At 37.8% G+C, this 20,999-nt stretch overlaps 1 protein-coding gene across 1 annotated transcript; it reads left to right on the top strand.

The window, feature by feature from the left end:
* Positions 1–1,336: 1,336 nt before the first annotated feature.
* CDCP2 (CUB domain containing protein 2) lies at positions 1,337–17,580 on the top strand. Its single transcript, XM_026665702.2, has 5 exons — positions 1,337–1,703; positions 3,871–4,212; positions 5,583–5,936; positions 10,227–10,405; positions 13,383–17,580. The coding sequence occupies exons 1-5, from the start codon at positions 1,337–1,339 to the stop codon at positions 13,698–13,700; spliced, it is 1,560 nt and encodes a 519-aa protein (XP_026521487.2). The 3' UTR covers positions 13,701–17,580.
* The last annotated feature ends 3,419 nt before the right edge of the window (positions 17,581–20,999 follow it).

Below are 20,999 nucleotides of genomic sequence, written 5' to 3'. Positions count from 1 at the left end.
CTTGGTGAGACTCATTTCTAATTAAACATGAATGTGGCTCTTTTGTGCATGCTGCAAAACAAAACTTACAGTCCAAATGGGTAATTTCAAGAAATGTTAGGGATGTAAACACATCTTGAGGATATTGTCTATTATTGGACTAATGATTAAGCCTGGAAATGTAATTATCATTTTGACTGCTATAACTAAATTGTTTTGTAATGATACATTACTAACTAGGAGTCTTCTAAGTATGTTGACTAATCAAACAAAGGTAACCCCTAGTTGTTAATTCTGTTATATGTGGTCAGTAATTCAATTTTATATATCACACAGAGAAACTTCTTGTTTGTAATGTGTGTATGTGCATTGCTTTTCTTCCTTAAAAAAACATTGTAAGGTATAAACAGAATAGAAATGATCTTTAATTAAAACAATTAAATGAAACAATCAAGAATAAATCTATCTACTCTAAAATATCTATTTGCTGTACATGTTACCCAATTTTATTTAAATGTTGTTTTTTTTCAGTCAACCAAGTCTCCCAAATTCTTGAAGGATTAGTACAGAACATTATACTATGGCATGTTTAGTATCTTTAGTCATTTATCTGGATATATATCAAAACTATTCCCAAATCTGATTTAGCATGAGTGAATTGACTTCAATGAGTAAAAATAACTTTGAGTCACTCTCTTTCAGCCCAACTCACCTCACAGGGTAGTGATTGTGGGGGAAATTGGGGGAGGAAAGAGTATTAGATATGTTTGCTACTTTGAATTATTTATAAAAATAAAAAGATGGGATACAAAAAACTTTTTAAAATGGTCAAATGAGTTTTAGATAAGCATTAAAAAGATATTTGTAAGTAATATAACCTATTATGCACAATCTCCATTTGTTCTTTTAAGTCTCTGTTTTACAGCTCCAGATTCCCCAAGTAAGATCAGGTCACGCAGAATATTATTTTTTTATAATGAATGAAATGAGTAACTTGAGCCTTGCAGATTCAAGGCTCATTATGTGCGGGTCCACATCGAAATCCTTTAAAAATATCAAAATTAGTCCATTTTATGCCACTTTGGAGACATCATGCCTTTATTTTAAAAAGGCAAAGAAAGGCTAGTCTCAGTCCTCAAAAATTGATTTATCCCTGGCCTGCATGCTCTAAAAGGGAATTAACTAATTACAAATTCATGTTTTATCCTGAAGCTTAATAATCAGGCCTGGTTAGTTTGGGAGGGGAAAAACTATTTGGGAATATCAGTTGCTGCAGGCATTTTAACAGGCTTTTAGAAAAAGACGAGACAACATCCAGAATGTGGGCTATTCTAGTTGCTAATCTGTTATTCTTCAAATGTTGATATTTTCTGTAGGCATTAAATGTGGTGGACTTCTGTCAGCACCATACGGCAATATTTCAAGCCCAAATTTCCCAGGACTTTATCCGTATGATACAGATTGTACCTGGCTCATAGTGGCAACAGAAGGATCCTCTGTACTGCTCACTTTTCAACATTTTGACCTGGAATATCATGATAATTGCGAATTTGATTACATCAAGATCTTTAATGGGGTTTCTGAAGATCAAGGAAATCTGCTTGGTAAATTTTGTGGCACAAGTTTTCCTCCACCGTTTACCTCATCCTGGAATATCATGACTCTAATATTTCACTCAGATAACCATGTGGCCAGTCAAGGATTCTCAGCAGTTTACCAAAAAGGTCAGAATTGTTTTCACCTGGATTTCTCCTAAGAGTTACTATATCATACAAATATTGTAGAATCTGTATAATTTTGCTGGTATTGGGTGCTTGAGAAGTAATAAGTTTCTACAAAGGATGAGATGAAGTAATTTCAGGCAATATGTAAAGGTTCCACACTGTGGAATTTTTGCAGTGATAAAGCAGGATAGACAATGTGTAAGTAAACTGATTTGCTAAGTGTTTGTGGATCTTAATAAGCCCAAACCAAGTAAACCACATTAATGTTTAGAGGGATGTATAAACCCAGCATTTGATACATACATCTCTAAGACACAATGTAGTTAGTTTGATTCTGACTTTATGTGATGTGTGAATTGGTCATTGTGCTCTGCAAACCATAGGTTATGCTTAAAGTATTGTCCAAACCTGACCACTAATTCAATGGTCTCAAAGCATGTTATGCCTACGTGTAATTATTTTGGTTGGTTGGTGCTTTCAATTTCTCTTGTAGAATAGGTGCAGCTTCCCATGATTCCAGATGCAATAAGCTACTATTCTGTATTTCAATAAATTATTTCTTAATTAGCTTTAAATAGAGTTCATTTTCAGTTTAATAATGAATGCAGATTGTTCTTTTCCTCTGGCCTTTGGAGAAATGCTTCAAAACTACCAAAAGCATCTAGAAAACAACCTGCCATCTTTTTCAGACTTAGATATTTATATTTTTCTTGAAATCAACAACATGTAATTAAGCAGTGTATTCCATTCATCTTTATGGAGGTTAGAGATAACTTAAGTAGTCTAAATTATTCCAAGCCAGTTTATCTAGTAGTTAAGGCACCAGGCTAGAAAGTGGGAGACTGTGAGTTCAAGTCCTGTCTTAGCCGTGAAAGCCAGCTGGGCCAGTTACTCTCTTCCATCCCAACCCACCTCACAGGATTGTTGTTGTGGGGAAAATAAGAGGAGAGAAGTGCGTTGGATATGTTCACCTCCTTGAGTCATTCGTAAACATAATAAAAGTGGAATACAAATACATTAAAATATTTGTACTTTTCCTCTGAATTCTAGAAATAACTCTGTTAAAGAGATTGTATGTAAGAATATTAATGCCACATCCATACATTTCAGAATATCCATTTAAGTATTGTTCATTCTCTGCCAGTGTTGTTCACAACTTAAATGTTGGACTCGAGAGGACCAAGTTCAAATCCACCTTCAGTCACAGAAGCTCTCTGGGCGTCTTTGAACCAGTCACTCCCAGCTCAACCTCCTCTATAGAACAGTTGGGGCGTAAAGAGAATGATGAGCTCTTGAGTAAAGGGCAGGATGTAATTTAATAAATAAATGTAATATTACATTTTATTAAAGTTTCATGATGTGTATTAGCTATTTTGAACTGCTCAGGCAGCAAGCCTACTCCGAAATCCTCACCCTAGCATGAAAATAGCAAAAATCACTTCATCGGTTTTATAGCTGAACAGGAACTGTTTCTGGAACTTGCCAGTCATTTTTGGAGTTCAAACTGCTTCAAAAACCTTGCTCAAACTTCCCTCAAAATCAGTTACCATTCTATATTAAAGCTTTAAAAATGGCATTGTGGGATCATCAGATAGTATAATGCAAAATGCAAAGTCTTAATTATTATTTTTTAAAGTAGTGCACTCAGAGTGCACACAAACACACGAATATATCCATTCATTTTTCTCAAAGGTGTTTCGTGAACATTGATCCAAAAGATCCAGAAATCACACACGTTTTCCCCCCACTCAGCGGCCAACAGCAGCAGGAAAAGGTTTCAGGGTTTATCCTGCTCTCCCTCCCAATGTACTTTTATTGCTTCTTCCTTATTATCTTGCTGTAATTGAAAGCAGAATTGACCCAACAATTGAAACTATAATCTCCAAAACCATTAGTGATGTGGAAGGAAAGCATATTGGTTTCAATATGACTACTCCAGAGTAAACAATCTGAAAATAGGAAATTATTTTAGCCAGGCTGCACTTGGGGTTACTAGTTTAACACTGAGATATTGTATATATATTCTCTTTTATTCAGTCATAATCTGGACAATGGTTAGGATTATTTTCTGTAATGCAGAGGAATGCACCTTGAATCCACAAAGGAACTTTGCTTATTTCTATCTCTGTGTCTTATTTTAATACATATTGTATTTTCTTGCTTCCAGATGTTTGTGGGGGTGTGCTCACAGGATTGTCTGGATCAATCACAAGCCCTGATTACCCAGAGAGTTATCCCAACAATGCTGAGTGCCACTGGGTCATCCAGGGAACACCCAATTCTATCATCAAACTGATTTTTGTTGACTTCCAGATGGAACAGAGCGAGCAGTGTAATTTTGACTATGTGGCCATCTTTGATGGGCCCACAATGGAAGATGCACTTCTCAGTTACTACTGTGGAAACACAAAACCTCCAGAGGTGGTATCTTCTGCACATGAACTGTTAGTTGTATTCAAATCAGATTTTAACATTGCTAACAAAGGCTTCAAGGCATATTTTTTTTCAGGTATGGTACAAAGATTAATATTTATCACATATCAATATTATGATATGAAATGAAATGATTTTTGGAACCTTCTTGAAAAATAACACAAAATATTTTTTTTATTTTATTTTATACATATTTCCAAATATGTACAGTATTTCTATAGGTGTAAAATATATGTGGCATTATTTTCCAAGAAGTTAATATAACCTTGTGTGTGTATAGGCACACACACACACTTTTTTAAAAAAATGTATTTTTAAATGTTTTTTAACCTTGTGTAACTTTTTTTAGTTTTTAGCTTTTTAAAAATTATCTCATTTTTCTTATGACTGAGTCCAATGATAGATATCCACTATTCTTTGCTCAAAATATGAGATTCTGCCTACATTGAAAGAGAAAGCTTCATTATTCTAAAGTCAACAGATAAAGTAAAGCCTTTGTAATGAATCTTAAACCTTCTGTGTTTTGTTAATAGAAGGACTCCCCCAATGCTTACTAAAACTATATATGACATTAATTCTATTATTTATTTACAACTGATAAAGTTATCATTTTAGTTTGCTGAATATTTTTTTCTGAATGTACTGCCACATTATTTACCATATTCTGGAGAACCTAAGCTTTAGACCAGCTTAGGATATGTGGCACAAATTCAGAAGATATCTTGACCACAAAAAATATGAGTAAAAATCCTAGGAGCATGAAAATTACGAGACAAGCTGAAGAAAAGCATTTGGATAGGGATGGTGGTGAGGAAGCATGAAATTGAAGACTATCTCATCCCAGAAGAACCGAAGAAGCTTCTTGGATGAGAAATGAAACGTTTTCAAAGAAAAAAACCAAGAAAATCCACTTGCCTTTTAGAAAAGCATCTCTGAGACAGTTAGATAAAAGAAATCTGAACCTGGGCCAAAACTGTAACTTGTCTTAGACAAGACCCTCCCTAGTTAACAAGAAGATAAGTTGGGGGGAGGAAATGCAATCAGACTTGCAAGATTATGTTCTGTACTGGAATATTAGCATGCATGACTTTGGTTTCCTAATCTGGTCTGTCTTGAATGACTGACAATGTTAAACCAAACTGCAATATAAAATTCTCATGACATTGGCTTCTGACAATGGTAGGCTTAGATACAGTAGCTGCTTCCTACTATCAGCTACTCGTTTTCCAATTCTAGCTATTTTTAGGTTAGGCCACCAATTTAATGGTTTATTATTTGTATCCCTTATATCATAGCTTCAAACCAAGTCTGAGCAGAGAGAAAAGTATTTAGAAATGTGTTGAAGTAAAGAAGTTTGAAGAAAAGAATTCTAGGTGGTCCTACACAATAAAATGAATGTTTTTGTTGCTTGCCATTGTATTTCATTTGTTTTTCCCTTACAACCAGGTGCATGTCAGGAGGTATATACCGCTGTCAAAGGAAATTTCTCCAGTCCTCAATATCCACACTCTTACCCCAATAATATCAAGTGTCGATGGACCATCCAGCTGCCACTAGGTTATCGAATCAAAGTTTTCTTCCTGGACCTGGATCTCGAGGGACGGAACAGCCTGACAGATGGTTGCGACTATGACCATTTGGCTGTGTTTGATGGAGGTACTGAGAAGGCATCTCTACTAGGAAAGTGGTGTGGGAGAGAAATGCTATCTCCAATTATATCCAGTAGAAACAACTTGCTGTTGGTCCTTCACACTGACAGAAATACAGCCAACCGAGGTTTCTCGGTAGCATACTTTGGAGGTAAGATCTATTATTAGATAAACTATGTGGAATAAAATAAAAATGAGATGATCAAAAGAAAAGCAAAAATAGTTTGAAGATAATTAGCTCACAAAGGCTCTAGAATGCTACTATATATATATATGGAAATTAGCTTTTCCTGAATAATGAAATCCACAGTAACTAATGTTTAAGTTATAAGTGTCAGCCAACTTTATTTTTTTCCCATTGATGTATATAAACAAGCTCTTAAATGTACCAGAAGGTTCCAGATTGAATTAGAACCTGCTAAAGGTATCATTTTGAATGTTCTAGATTTGAATTTTTTAATTGGAAAATTCCCCCATCTTCACCCAAACTCTACATGGCCATGAATAGGTCTCCTGTTACCTTAGCTCCTTCTTGACTGTTCTAGGAACTGCATCTTTATAAGCATTTTTGATTTTGCTTATCATATACACTTTTATTTTTACTGCAGAATTCTATTAAAATTGTGTTATTATTGGGTATATTTTTTTTCTACACCAACAGAATGTCCAGCTTTATGGCACAAGAGCAGTTCCAGAGATGTTCAGCATAAATGCAGACAAGTTCATTATTTGGGTTGCCTTATTTACTAATCGATTTAGAATCAGGTTGAGGTATTCAGAACCATCTACTTTCTTTGCCAGTTATTTTTCTGTTCTAATTTTACATCCACACATATATCAGTCTTAGTATTTTGAGAGTATTAAAAATGTCAAGTATGTAACACAGGATTTGTACCTGTACATGTATAAGAATTGTATAAGAATGTACATGTATAAAAATTATGTTTAATCATTATTCCACCATCACACATCAGTGGCATTATCTCAAACTATAGATGCGTTTTTCTAATTTTTTCTTCTAGCTAAACTATGACGTCCTAGAATATGTACTAATTTATTTCCTCAGTACTCATAAGGGATTGGTCTGAGACTCATCTGTTATGTGTTTGCAGAAGGCATCACTCAGCATTAACTGTTTCTTTGCCCTGGGCCCTCTATCCCCTAAAATGAATAGATTAGAAATGCACCTTTTTTTTTTTTCAACCTTGAGGAATTTAAACTGGTGCTAGGGATATGGTCACAGACTGAAATTATTCCACGATTTCTCACTATGTGGTGAAGAATGATCTCCAATCACAAAGGGAAATAAAAATTTTCCAAGCACTGCTTCAATATAAATGGACCTGCCCAATATGTACAATCTCTCTGGAAGTGGTGTTAATCTCTAGAAACATGGGTGAGCCAAAATTTTAGTTGTTTAGTTCAGATCATTATGTGAAATTCAACCTGATTACTCTTTCGGGATCCTTCATTGGCCTGCTTGTGGTTACAAGTTTTCAACACTGCAGCAAAAACAGAGACCACAACTGGAAAAACCTCTACCAAAATATATTTTAGACAAATTCTAAACATATTTCTATGTCTGACCGCCTTCTTGGTCCTGAAAATTTAGATTTTAAATGGATGATCTGCTTATATTGTTGCTGCCAGTTATATAAAACTCCACCACACAGTTGTTCATCTCTGTACAAAACTATTCCCTTATCCATGATGTTGAGATAGTAGGAGGTCCTATATCATTTCAGACCAATGGTTGTCTAATCTCTTCTTAAAAACTTCCAGTGTTGGAGCACCCACAAATTCTGAAGTCAATCCATTCCACTGATTAATTATTCTAATATTTATACAGCCCTCAATTTATAACAGTTTGTTGAATGACCATTCAAAGTTACAACAGCAATGAAAAAAAGTGGTCTATGACAATTTTTCACAATAAATTCTTTTGCAGCATTCCCACAATCATGTGATCAAAATTCAGATGCTTGGCAACTGGCTCATATTTATGGCCATAGCCGTGTCCCAAGGTCATGGGATCATCTTTTGTGACTTTCTGACAAGCAACGTCAATGGAAAAGCCAGATTTACCTAACAACCAGTTTACTAACTTATCAACTGTAGTGATTCACTTAACAACTGCAAGAAAGGTTGTAAAATGGGGCAAAGCATGCTTAACAAACATCTCACTTAACAATAGAAATTATGTGCTCAATTGTGGTTGTAAGTTGAGGACTACCTGTATATACAGGCAAGAGAAAGGAGTCTGAATTAATATAGAAATTACTAATAACAATAATGATTTTGCTACTGGTAGCCTTTGTTCAGTTGACCACAACTTGGATTGGCAACTTGGTTATGAGGCAAAACAGTCACTAAATGAAACTAGAACAATACTTATAATCTTACTTTTCTTTGCTTTATAGACCTGCATGGGTTATAAATGCAAGGATTGTAAAATTACTTTTTCATCACTGTTGTAAAGGCAGTCGCTAAACAAGGATTATCTGGATAAAGCATCCATCTTTTGTTTCATTTTGTCCTACTTTAGCTCCACCCAGTACCAATTTTTCATAATGTATCCCACTGCTTGAAAAAAAAAAACTTTATGAAATAGGTGTTGATATAATTGTAAGATTATGTAGGGTAATTAAATACCAATATAATATTTTTGTTCTTTCAATAACTTCTTTTTTTAAATCTAGGTGTTGTTTTTTTAAGGGCTGTCTTTAGGCCTGGGCATATATATGAAGTACTCTATATTGGCTGGTAGTATATCAGAACAGAAACAGATAACATTCTTACTTTAAATGTTGAAGTAATGAACCCTGGTTTTTCCAATATAGCAAGATCTATAGTGTGGGAGACTTTGTGATGATGTCAGCTTTCTAAAAATATAACTAGAGTACAGGATGCACAAACAGCGCAATACTGTATGTATTGAGTTTGGACCATGAGCAGAATATATTAAAACTACCTGAGCAACTGAAATGACTGTGAAGGCTACATGCTTGGCATAATGCTTGGGAAACACTGTACTGTATGTATTTCTTTGTACTACCTCTCATTCAGTTTAGTAGAAATAATTTTTTTAGATATTTCTTCAAAGATACAAATAATTTATGAGAAACATTGTATTCTTGTGCTCTTTTACTTATGATTTATCCAAGAAGAGATCTGTGTCAATGTGCTTCCTCTTTCCTCTCCTTCTAGGAATATTCTGCAACCCTGCTAGCTTCTCACGTATCAGTTAAATCCAAGGAATTTAAAAATCATGTAGGGATTTTCAAAAGTGTCACTGCTAAGGGGGAGCCCTACCGTGGACAAATTTTTGATGTTCTCCTTTCTCTGGAGCAATTTGGATAAACTGCCACCCAATTTCTCTGGGCCCAGATTTGAGGGAGAATTTGCGACACTTCTTCCTAAGTTCAATATTCAGACTGAAAAGACACATACAGAGACATGTATACTTGGTCAGGTTTTTAAAAACAACAGCAACATTTTGCTGCCCACCAATTACTTGGGGAAACTAGAGATCATGAGATCCCAACTCTAACCCTGTTTCCTAATCAATTTCACAACCCAGTTACATCCAGAGAATCTAACATCAGCAGAAAACTCTCTGAGTTGATATATTTCATACAGATTCTCAAAATATTGTTATCTATAGGAGACTACATAGGCAGGGGTGGGATTCAAACAACCAGTTCTATGGCTTAGGTGGTAGGCATGGCTTGGTGGTCATGTGACTGGGTGGACATGGCTTGGTGGTTATATTATTGGCTGGGTGTGGCCAACTCAATATCACTCACATCGAGGCACGCATCTCCTCACCTGGCGTTTCATGACTGTGGAGTTGCTGCAACAGCCGTAAGTGTGAAAAATGGTCATAAGTCACTTTTTCAATGCCATTGTAACTTTGAATGGTCACTCCACACAAGCAAAGTACCAGCAAAGGAGGGAAAAAAACTCCAGAGTAGTTCCTGAGACAGGAAGTCTAGTCCTGCCAAGAATGTAAAAAGGGTTAACGGAGAGGCAGTTTCTGTAAGCAACACCAGAATGTTTCCTTCCTGCCTTCCTTACAGGATTAGGCCAGTAATTTCTTCTAACAACCAGCTCTCCGAACTGCTTAGAATGTTAACAACCGGTTCTAGCGAATAGGTGCGAACTGGTAGAATCCCACCCCTGTACATAGGGAGTTGTAGCAAGAACTACATGACAGGTTTTATATATATACTGTACAGTAGACAAATATGGCTTATTATCTCCAAAACTGGATCAAATAGTGATTTAGTGCATGTGTAAGACTTTAGATTAGAAGAGAGGACATTATCTTCTTTATAGATAGTATTGTGCCGGTGTGTTAATTCTGGAAGTTTCACTGGCTGTTTGTCATGATTCTGTAATTTCAAAGATTCCTTCTTTGCTTTGTTTCTCCTCAATGTAGTTGTCCCTATGAATGTCAGCTGCACAAGAACAGAGTTTCAGATCCAAATCCCCACACAGTCTTTGGCCCAGCTGGAGCGAAATAAAATCTACTTAGGAGTCCCCTCCTGCCCTGCACAAGTGGTTGGCTTGACCTTTCGGATACATGCAAGATTTGAAACCTGTGGCATGGAACCGCAAGTACATTATCTGTGTGGAAAGGGCAGAGTTTTAGCTATTAATGCTAAGCCAAGATGAAAGGAGCTGTCTACCCACCTCCCACATCTAGCAGCAGTTGTGTTATTATGAAAACCATAGAAAGGTCTATTGCTCCTGTAACATCTTGATCATGATAGCATCTGCTGCTGAATGTGTTTCAGAGGTTTGGTGTGGGAAATCCTCTTCTATGAAGTCCACTGAAGCCTTCCGTTGCTTTGCTAGCTGAGCGCAAATAATTAGAAGCGGCAAGACTAACATGTTCATGAAATTAACAATGATATACTCATATCATTGGACAATTAAGTCTGAAGTCGAAAATGATTATTACTGAAGAATAGGTCATCTAATATAGATGTTTATTTAATATATTGAATCATCTGTCCTAGATATTTTGTTATATTGCCAAAGAATTCACTCAAAGTAGCTAGCACACAAAAGATTCCTGATAGTTATATTGTATTATATCCACTCACGTATATACATATACATTTAAAAAAAAACAGCCTCTGATATTTTAGAGAGGAAGATAAAAGAAACTGTTAACTTGTCTTTTTATGCATTGGATGTACATATAGGATATGGTAATTTATGACATGAAACTATATGTGATGTAGACCTCTATTAATACCTTTAACTCTCTACTGACTCAGACCAAATAATTTTACTCAATGCCCTATTCAAGCATCCATTTGTTCAAGCAGTCATTGGGATATTGGGTCTTCCTCTATACTTAATTTATTATTACTGTTTTATTTAATTTACGGTTTGTAGGCTTCTTCTTCTCCTCTTTTTTCTATTTTTTCTTTTTTTTCCGCTTTTCTTTCTTTCTTTCTTTCTTCTCTATCCTATATATTATGTAAAACTATATAAAAAGGGTGATCGTGGCTTACTTTCTTTCAAGGACACAAGCCCATTCTCATTCTCTGGATGATAGTTTGAGAAATTGATTTTTTTAAAAAGAAATTGTGAAGAAAAGCATTAGTTCATATGGAAAACTATAGTCTGTTTACTAAGCAAAATAATTCCAGATGCTCACTTTTTATTTAAAACATACTCAGATAATATAATAAAAAACAGAGGGCCAAACTAGATTTAACATTCCATCTTTTGTATTTAGTCTGGGTATCTTTATTTCTGGGGATCACCACAGGCAGGGAAATGGAATTTAACTCTCTCATTTCCTACTGAGGTCCTGCTGATCATTCTGCTTCTTTGCATTGAGAGAAAATCCTCCATTGATAATGGATTCCTTCCAGATAGAAAGATTCCAGATAGACACCAATCGCTATCCAATCCAATTAAGGCATCAATCTGCTGCTGCTATTTTTAAGTTTTTTAAAAAGTCATTACGGATGTCCCACAAGAAGATGGCACAACAAGAAGAACTTTATAATGCCAGCAGTCTTAAGCAAATAACTCTGGATGGAACACAATAGAAAATAATAAAAGGGTCATAAATACAAGTACAAGGAAACATAATAAATGCACAAATACAAAAGCTGAGGCAGCTCATGCATTATCTTCAGTCAAAGAGTCCTATATAGCAGTAGTCGGCAACCAGTGGGCTGGGGACCACTGGTGGGCCGCGAAAAAAATTGCTGGTCTGCAGAGAAATGTCACCCCCAAAGCACCCCCCAAAGCAATTAATCCAGGCTGCGCCGTCCACATGGCCTGCGGGAACACAAGGCTTGCATCGCTTGCATTGCGAACAACACGAGGTAGTGAGGGAAGGGAGGAAAGGGCGGAGGGGGGGACTTGCCCCACTCGCCCCACGCACTTCACCTGGCCACCGGGCTGCCTCTTTCCACTTCTTTCTTCTTCTGCTTTTGGCTGCATGCAAGGAAAGCACCAAAAGTTTTTCTTTCCCTCCCCCAAACTCTGCCAGAAATGGAGTCTTTGGGACCCTGCAAGGCATCCTTCTCCAAGAGGCTGCGACAGGTCTCATAAAGACTCATTTCTGGTGGAATTTGGAGGAGAGAAAGACTTCTGCTGCTTCTGCTGCTTTCCTTGCATGAAGCAAAAAGTCTCTCTCTCTCTCTCCCCCTCCCCCCGAGAACGGAGCTGGAGACGGTATCCTGCGATCCCAAATAAAGAACAATCGATCAGTAGGAAAACAGGGTGGGGAATTTTCCTGCAGACTGTTTTTTTAATTTTCCCAGGGTCTCTGGTCTGCAGGATTTAAAATTGAGTTGGTGGTCCCTGAGGTCTAAAAAGTTGGCAATCCCTGCTATATGGGGTTCCCCTACCAATATGCCCTTTAAAACCTATGGTGGAAAAAACAGATTTATACAACCTTCCTAAAGGCCCAAAAGGTCAGGACTGCTGTCCCACAAGGGAGGTACCACAACCTATAAAACATATTCTTTTATCATTCATTAGGACAGGTACAGAAGATTTCCCTGCCAGTGGTAATCCCAAAAATAAAAATACCCAAGCAGGTTAAATGATTTGCACACCATGGTTCTATTTAAATCGTTTTATAATATGTTCTAAGTGGATCCTTATCTCAGTATGTGGTCACAAAAATATTGGTATTGTTCTGTACGCAAAACTTCATCTGAACACCCACAAAGCTTAGCATTATTCCTAGCCAGCCTACCCATTTATCACACTGAGCAGTTGCAAAATGTATTGCACAATTTTCCCTCAAAAACCTTACCTATAGGTTTGTAATGGCATCTTGCCACCTGTCTCCTTTTAGCTTTGCACAATATATGAATCTTGAAGTCAAATGCAGCTGGGAAGCTTTGCCAGGCAGCTCAGCAAGGGCTCAAAAAACATCCAGTTTTGCTTCCCACCCGGCACTACAGGACCAAAGGCTGAAAGCCATAATATGTCCCTTGTTGTGTGTAGCCCATCTTCAGCTTGATTCTAATGTCCTTATTTATCTGGAATCAAAGCTTTGTGTGCCAGAAACTGTTTTTATTTTTGAAATCTGTTCTTTCCTTCACTTGTTTAGAAAAGAAACAACACAAGTGTGATTGTCAGCATTCTGTACATTGACTTTTCCAATGGAAACCAGAAGGATGTTCATCAATATGAAGTGCAATGTGAGCCTAAAAGGAAAGAGGCCCTTGTGAATCTGATCTCTGGCTCTAATCCCTACAGGCTGGACCAGTATGCTGAGAATCTGGTGGAGTCCCAGCCAAAGGATGTAGGAGGAGCAGCTGTCTATGAGAGCAAGGCTCAAGATACCAGTGACTTTGTCTTCATCAGCATCTGTGTCCTTGCTGGGGTTCTGATGGTGATTGCTATTGTTGGGTTAGTCTTATTATAGGCATCTGCTTCTTTGCTTGTACTCCTGTACTGTTAGAGCACTTTCTTTGATTTATTGAGTTTACAGTGCATTCAGAAAGTGTTCACTTTTGTCAATGTTGTTGTGCTGCAGCCCGATTCTACAGTTGTTGAAATTAATTTTTTCTCTCAGTACCCCATAATGACAAAGTGAAAACAGAATTTTAGAGATGTCTGTAAATTTATGCACTGTATATAGCTGTCCATCTTACAATTGCAATTCTAAGTAGTGCACAAAGGATCAACACCAAATAGCAATAGCACTTAATCTTATATACTGCTCCATAGTGCTAGAAGCACTTTCTGAGCGGTTTACAGAGTCAACATATTGCCCCCAACAATCTGGGACCTGACCTGACTTTACCGACCTCAGATGAATGGAAGGCTAAGTCAACCTTGAGATTGTCACCATCGAACTCCTGGCAGTGGGCAGAGTTAGCCTGCAATATTACATTCCAACCACTGCTCCACCACAGCTAAATAAAAACAAAAACATTATAATTATTAATCAAATGATGGCAGGCAAACCAACTCCACTGATGGCAAGCAAATCAGCACAAAATCACATCTAACCTCCAGACTTTATGCTCACGGAATGACCAGATATTCAAGGAGTTATGGTAGCAGAGTCAGGCCCCACAAATGGTGTTCCAGGGGTACTGGAATAGAAGGCAAATTTCCGGGTTCAACCTGGTGGTACTGTTTAATTGGTGGGACCTGGAACCCTGCTAGATCCAATGGGACAGATAGAAAGAATTGGAGAGAGGTGATCCTGCAAATAACCTGATTCCATGCCACAAAGGGCTCTATCTATCATCTCTATCTATCTATCTATCTATCTATCTATCTATCTATCTATCTATCTATCTATCTATCTATCTGCGAAATACCACTCATACATCATCACAAAATCTCCAGAACCGTAAAACCTACAAACTTGAAATTTGCCCCGTATGTTCCTCTTGGCTTCTAGGTGCTCACTAAGAAAGGATTTTTCGAAATGACGATCAGAGCATTTGTATTTCATATATTATTATTAACACACTCTGATGCTAAGGAGTTCTACTCCCCCTCCCCACCTGAAAAGAAATCTGTTCCAAATGCAAAACACAAGCAGAGGAGAGGAGTTTCCATTTCAGTTTTAGTTTCACAGCAGCAAGCAGCTTTAGTACAGAACAGTTGAGCTAAGCCACACCCAGGCTCCTTGCTGTCTCCTTCTTGCTCACACAAATACTGTTTCACTTTCCAAATAGACCTCAACTCTCTTACACACTGACAGGATGCTAGCCAGATGAATACCGATGGATGCTGGTAGGCAGAGGCACATTTTTAACCCCCTTATTTTCTTCCCCAAAATCTAAGCCTGACCATATAGTTTCATAGTGAAGCATGGGCACTGAGCTAGTAAATCATAACCAGGACCTAGAATTAGGTTTGGAAGCCTACTGAAAATCAGAGCAGCTTGCAGATGAATGATATAACATGGGCAAACATGAGTGTTCCCATAACTGCCTGTGCAGTTTTGAATTATAAAAGGCCCACATGAAAGCTCTGCTACTACAGACCTTAACTCTGATTTTTTCCCCCTCAAAATTATATTATTCATGTCTTCATATCAGCAATATGTTATAGGAATAGTCCTTAACTTACAGTCATTAATTTAGAGACCGTTTTCTAAATTCAGCACTCTAAAGTGCTGGAAAAAAGTGATTTATGACCAGTCCTCACACTTATGACTGTTGCAGCATCCCCATGGTCATGCGATTGCAGTTCGGGTGCTCGGCCACTAACATGTATTTATGAGAGCGTCCCAGTAGTACAATCAGTATTTGCGACCTTCCCAATCATCTTCGAACATGTAAAGTCAATGGGGAAAACCAGATTCACTTAGTAATCATATGATTTGCTTAAATGACCATGGCAAAAAAGGTTTTAAAATCCGTCACAGTCACATGATGACTTACTTAAGACACACATCACCTAGCAAATGGAGTTCTAGTCCCAATTATGGTTGTAAGTCAAGGACCTCCTGTATGTCCTCGTTCTATTTCCATTTGTTTCCTTGCAACTTGTTTTACAATACAGTATTAAACTATAATTTCGTTTAGCTGTCCATTTCTGGTTCCTTGGACAAATAAACTGTCTCCGATCCTTTTTTAATTTGCAATTTTCACTTAGCAGAGGATGAGACTGTGAGGTATAAAGAATGACCAATTTTCTGTTGATGCTCTACATGTAGGTATGAAGCCACATCAAGATCTTTTTCGGCGTGCTAAAGTACTTGCTTTCCGATACAGTGTCCTGGAAACATCTGAAAATGAAGCTTGTGTTCAAAATGGAGGATAATTCCTTAGATAAGAATCTTTTTCTAATATATAAAAAAAATCTTCCTTGTACATTCAGAACAAGGATAAGAAACTTCATTAACTTTCACAAAACTGTCATGTTCAATGTTCTGATTTGGCTGTTATATTGTTAGACTTGATTTAACCAAGAGGCCAAGAAGCACTGCAACCTTACTAGATTCTGAAAGCCTCTTCCTGCAGTTTTGCTCAAGAGTGCATGAAGAACTCATTTCCACAGAGAATATCAAAAGAACATGACTTATCCCAGCCTTCGCACGACTCAGACCGACACATAATCCAAGCTTCTTTTGAGGTTCTTGGTGTAATTTTGACTCACGTGTGCATATTACAGTTTTTAAAATGAAAGTGACTTCACCGTGTTTCTGTGTATAGCAGTAAAAACTCAAGTCCACAGGCTGGGAAACGGAGTTAGGATAGGCATTAGCATTACAACTGTTAAGTCCTTGTGTTTTTTTTTTTCAAATTATCTCCAGATCGTTCCATATTTAAAATTCCTAGTCATCTTCCTTTAAGGTTGAAGATCTGGAGCATGTGCTTCATTTTTTAATCCTCCATTTCACTTACTGGGTTTCTATTCTGGTCTCATACCGTATTCTATTTCAACTATTATTCCTCAAAGATGCAGTGCACACGTTACAACTTAGCTTCAAATGCATGCATGTGTAACTGAACAGACCCCCCCAGTCAACTTACTGGTGTTAATTTATTGATGAATGGGATAGGGTTGCAAATTAAGCTGAAAGATATCCCAGAAACATAAGTTTTAACTCTCTTAACTGAGTTATTTATTTATTCGTTTGTTTGTTTAATTATTTAATTCCATGTAGGTGCTGCCCAACTGCAAGTCAGAGGTGATTTCAGAATATAATAAATAATTAACAGAATAAGAGAGTGGGAAGGTACTTTGGAGGTCTTCTAGTTCAAATAAGTTTTGTTTAACATTCGGACAACTTTTGCCATCATCATTCAATACAACCACTATCAAGCCGGCTTCAATTAAAGACACAGAAAAATATTAAAGCCACCCACATCCACACAAACTCATTAGTGGTCTTTAAGTTTTTTTCCCTCTAAATTCCAATGCTTAATGTTTACATATTCCTTTTTTTTTTCTTTCTATCCATCCACTCTCACTCCCCACCACTTAGGATCTTTTCCATTCCTTTGCCTTTCGGACATTTGACTATAAAAGATCATAATTTATATTATCACTCAAAATCGTTACCATAAAAAAAGTACAACATTTGCCAAAACTGTAACAAGAGATGCCTGATTGTGGTCACTTTTCCAATAATTCTATCTGTTCCCATTTCCAGGATTGTGCGTACTAATGTTTTGGAGTTATTGCTCCCTGTCTACAAAAACTTAATCATGAAATACTTTGGTTCGTATTACTGGTAGTCCTCGACGTACGACCACAAGTGAGCCCCAATTTTCTGGGGCTAAGTCCTGTAAGTGAATTTTGCTCCATTTTACAACCTTTCTTGCCACAGTGGTGAAGCAAATCTGGCTTCCCCATTGACTTTGCCTGTAAGAAGGTCACAAAAGGTGGTCACATGACCTTAGGACACTGCAATCGTCATAAATATAGACCAGTTGCCAAGAGTCCGAATTTTGATTGCATTACCATAGGGATGCTGCAGCGGTCATAAGTATAAAAAAACAATCATAATTCACTTTTTTCAATGCCACTGTAACTTTGAACAGTCACTAAATGAACTGTTATAAGTCAAGGACTATCTGTATTAGTGTTCAGACCAGCAGTGGGATCCTACCTGTTCCATTACCGGTTCAGTGATCGTGCGCACACACCTAGCACACGTGCGCCTAATGCACCCACACAGCTTTCCCTACACCAGCTGAGGCCTGCAGCGCCAATCAGCTGAGAGGATAAAGAAGAGAAAAGCGCAGGGGCGGGTGGGCAGGGCCGATCCTACGCTCTTCTCTTCTTTCTCCTCCCAGCAGATTTTTTTCCTCCTTTCAGCTGATCATCAAGGCTTTTTTTACTACCAGTTCAGCTGAACCGGGGTGAACCGGTAGCATACCACCACCGGTTCAGATTGATAAATCTAATTCTGCAAAGCTGTGAAAGGAATATGTATGAGAGAGGGCAGTTAAAAGAATCAAGATGATAGCCCTGACCCTGTGCATGGCCCTCAAGCCCCCTTTTAAGTATGTTGTCCCTAGGACATACATTAAAAGGAGCAAAAGACTTTGTCACATAGTCATAATTGCCATCTCAACTTTTTTATGACTTTCAGTAACAAACACATGCATGGATTGGATATTATTTTGCATATATCAAACGCAGTTCCCTAGTCACAAAGAACTCTGTTTAAAACAACCAGGGAAGCGTATAGTATCCTATGGTATTATTCAGTCTTTGTGCAAGTAGATTTATTGACACTTGCAATCATGTAGATAAAAGGAACAGATTAAAAAAGACAATCTGTCCATTATTCCTCATGAAGAAAGCTTTCATTATCAGGGTTTTTCACTGAGTCAATGTTTATTGGGCCAATTTGTTGGTAAATGACAGATTTATGAGTGAAATATTTGCCAACTGTGTTAAGCTTCATTAAGGAAACATTGGGGTTTATACGTTCAGACCTAGGAAAGAAGGCTAAACTAGCTTCAATAAATGCACATCTTAAGGTTAGTCAATGACTATGAATATAGCTATCACTTTGAGACTAGAAAGAAGGATTGATCTTAGAAACCTCTTAAAAGATGTAATTATCTTTCTTCTGCCAGATGTGAATACTTACTAGTTGTGTAGATGCTATTTTTTTGTGATTGAACAAAACATATATTGGCCAATTGTGACATGTCAGTTAGTAGTGTAAGAGGGGACAGTGTAATGAAAAGGAAATGTGAATAATGTTTTCTTAAGCACTGATGCACCTGTTTGAATTACACACCCATCATACCTGTTGCTCAGTTTCATCATACTCTTCATTATTAATTGAACAGAAGAACTGAGGCACTGTAGGGAAAAGGTATGTGTAAACCCAGGCTCATGATTTATAAACTGATTTATAACATTATATAACTTGTGAAATCAATTAATGGTTTATACAATAAACCATAATTAAATAATAATTTGGCATGTTGCACAAATCAGCCATTGTCTCTAAACCTAACTTATCTTCAAGGATTACTGTTAGGAAACAATATGCAGAGAATCTTGCACTTGTTGTGAGAAGTACTACATAAATATGGTAAATAATAAAACCAAGGGCTGATGGAAACCAATTATCCTTGCAGAACTAAAAGAAGAAAAAGTTATATTGATTATTTCATAGGAAGCATGTCACATCTAGCAAAGCTGAAACTAAGAGGTAAATTTTCATTCTGAAAGTATCTTAATTTTTTATCCCCACCAAAGGCCATTTTCTCGTGGCTACCTTAAGGCGTACCCATCTAGTCCTTGAATCAGCAGAACATGCTAATATACATATAAGTGGTGGGTCTCCCACAGCTTTTAAGCTGCCTTAGTCACAAGGCCAGTGAGTGGTTCTGTTTTGGATGAAGACCAAGATAAGGAAAGCAATTGCTGGTTTCATTTGCTTTCCTTTCTCTCCTACCAAGCATCATCTGTTAATAGGAAAACCCACCATGAATCACTGTGTTTAATGTCTCATGAGGCAGGAATGCAAGGGTAGGCAAGGGCTTGAGACAACTATCTTTCAAGTTGCCCAGCTAATATGTTGCCAGCCAGAAACATTCTGCCCTAGTGGCCAATCAGTTGGGCTATTTTGAACACAGGTCTAACGTTCTTCTGGAAGACGGATAAACCCACATCCACAAAATAGCCTAATTGATTGTGTGATGGAGCAGTGAAGGCTGAAGTGGGGTGGGAGGGGGGACAAATCTTTCCTGCTTCATCTTCTGTCGCTCTGCCACATGTTGTTGTGGTTTGCCGGCAGCAGGTGTGGATGACTGAGATCTCGGAGAGCGAGGACTCGGATGAGGGGCCTGCGTGTGATGGGGCCAGGACTGTCAAAGAGTGGAGTGCTGCCTTCGGAGCTTATGGAGGCTGGCAGCAGTGATTCAGAGGACCCCGAGGAGCCTGTGCCTAGTGCGCGTGCGCAGAGGGCTGCTTGAAGGAAAGAGCAGCTGCAGCAGCACGGGCGACTCAGGAGTAAGGATGCAAGGTGATGGACCCTCCCTTAAGGGATAAAAGTCAGCCCTCAAAGGTGGGATTCCTTGCAGGAAGCAAAGAAGTTCTTGCACTTCAAGTCTTGTAGAAGTTCGGACTATCCTGCTTTGTGTTTGGAGACTTTTGGTTTTGAATATTTCCTTGCAATTTAATCTAGTGTCCTTGGCTGTCTTGCACAACCTTGGCAAGGCTTGTTCTTATCTGGGACAATTATTCTTAATAGTGTTTTTACTGTGAATGAACAGAATTCACAGAGAAGCATTAAAAAGGTTTTGCTTTTATCTCTGTTTGGTTTTGGTTTGCTTGGAACAAGGCTTGGGTCAGAACACATATCACCTTCAGCTGGATAACGGATACAGCAACGAAGCCGGGGTTGGAATGGAAGGAAGATGTCATTTTACTCTCCTGAAATGTTGTCTTTGAAAAGTCTCACACTAAACAGTTTTTTTAAAAAAAATATTTTGGAATATGCGTCAAAAGAACTACAAAACTATACTGTGCAAAATATGGTTTTATAGCAGTGGTGGTATTCAAATTGTTTTACTACCGGTTCTGTGGGTGTGGCTTGGTGGGCATGGCAGGGGAAGGATACTGCAAAATCCCCATTCCCTCCCCACCCCACTAACCTGCTTTCCAGCTCCGTTCTCCTGTGCAGGGCAACAAAAGAAGACCCAGCCAATCAGCTGGGATTTGGGAAGCAGAGAATAGATGGGGGTGGGGTCAGTCAGAGGTGGCATTTGCCGGTTCTCCGAAC

This window comes from Notechis scutatus, chromosome 3, assembly GCF_049901735.1.
Source record: "Notechis scutatus isolate UNSWTSFEM ecotype Mainland chromosome 3, rNotScu1.2, whole genome shotgun sequence".
Lineage (NCBI taxonomy): Eukaryota > Metazoa > Chordata > Lepidosauria > Squamata > Elapidae > Notechis > Notechis scutatus.
This window is presented reverse-complemented; position numbering and strand designations above follow the sequence as displayed.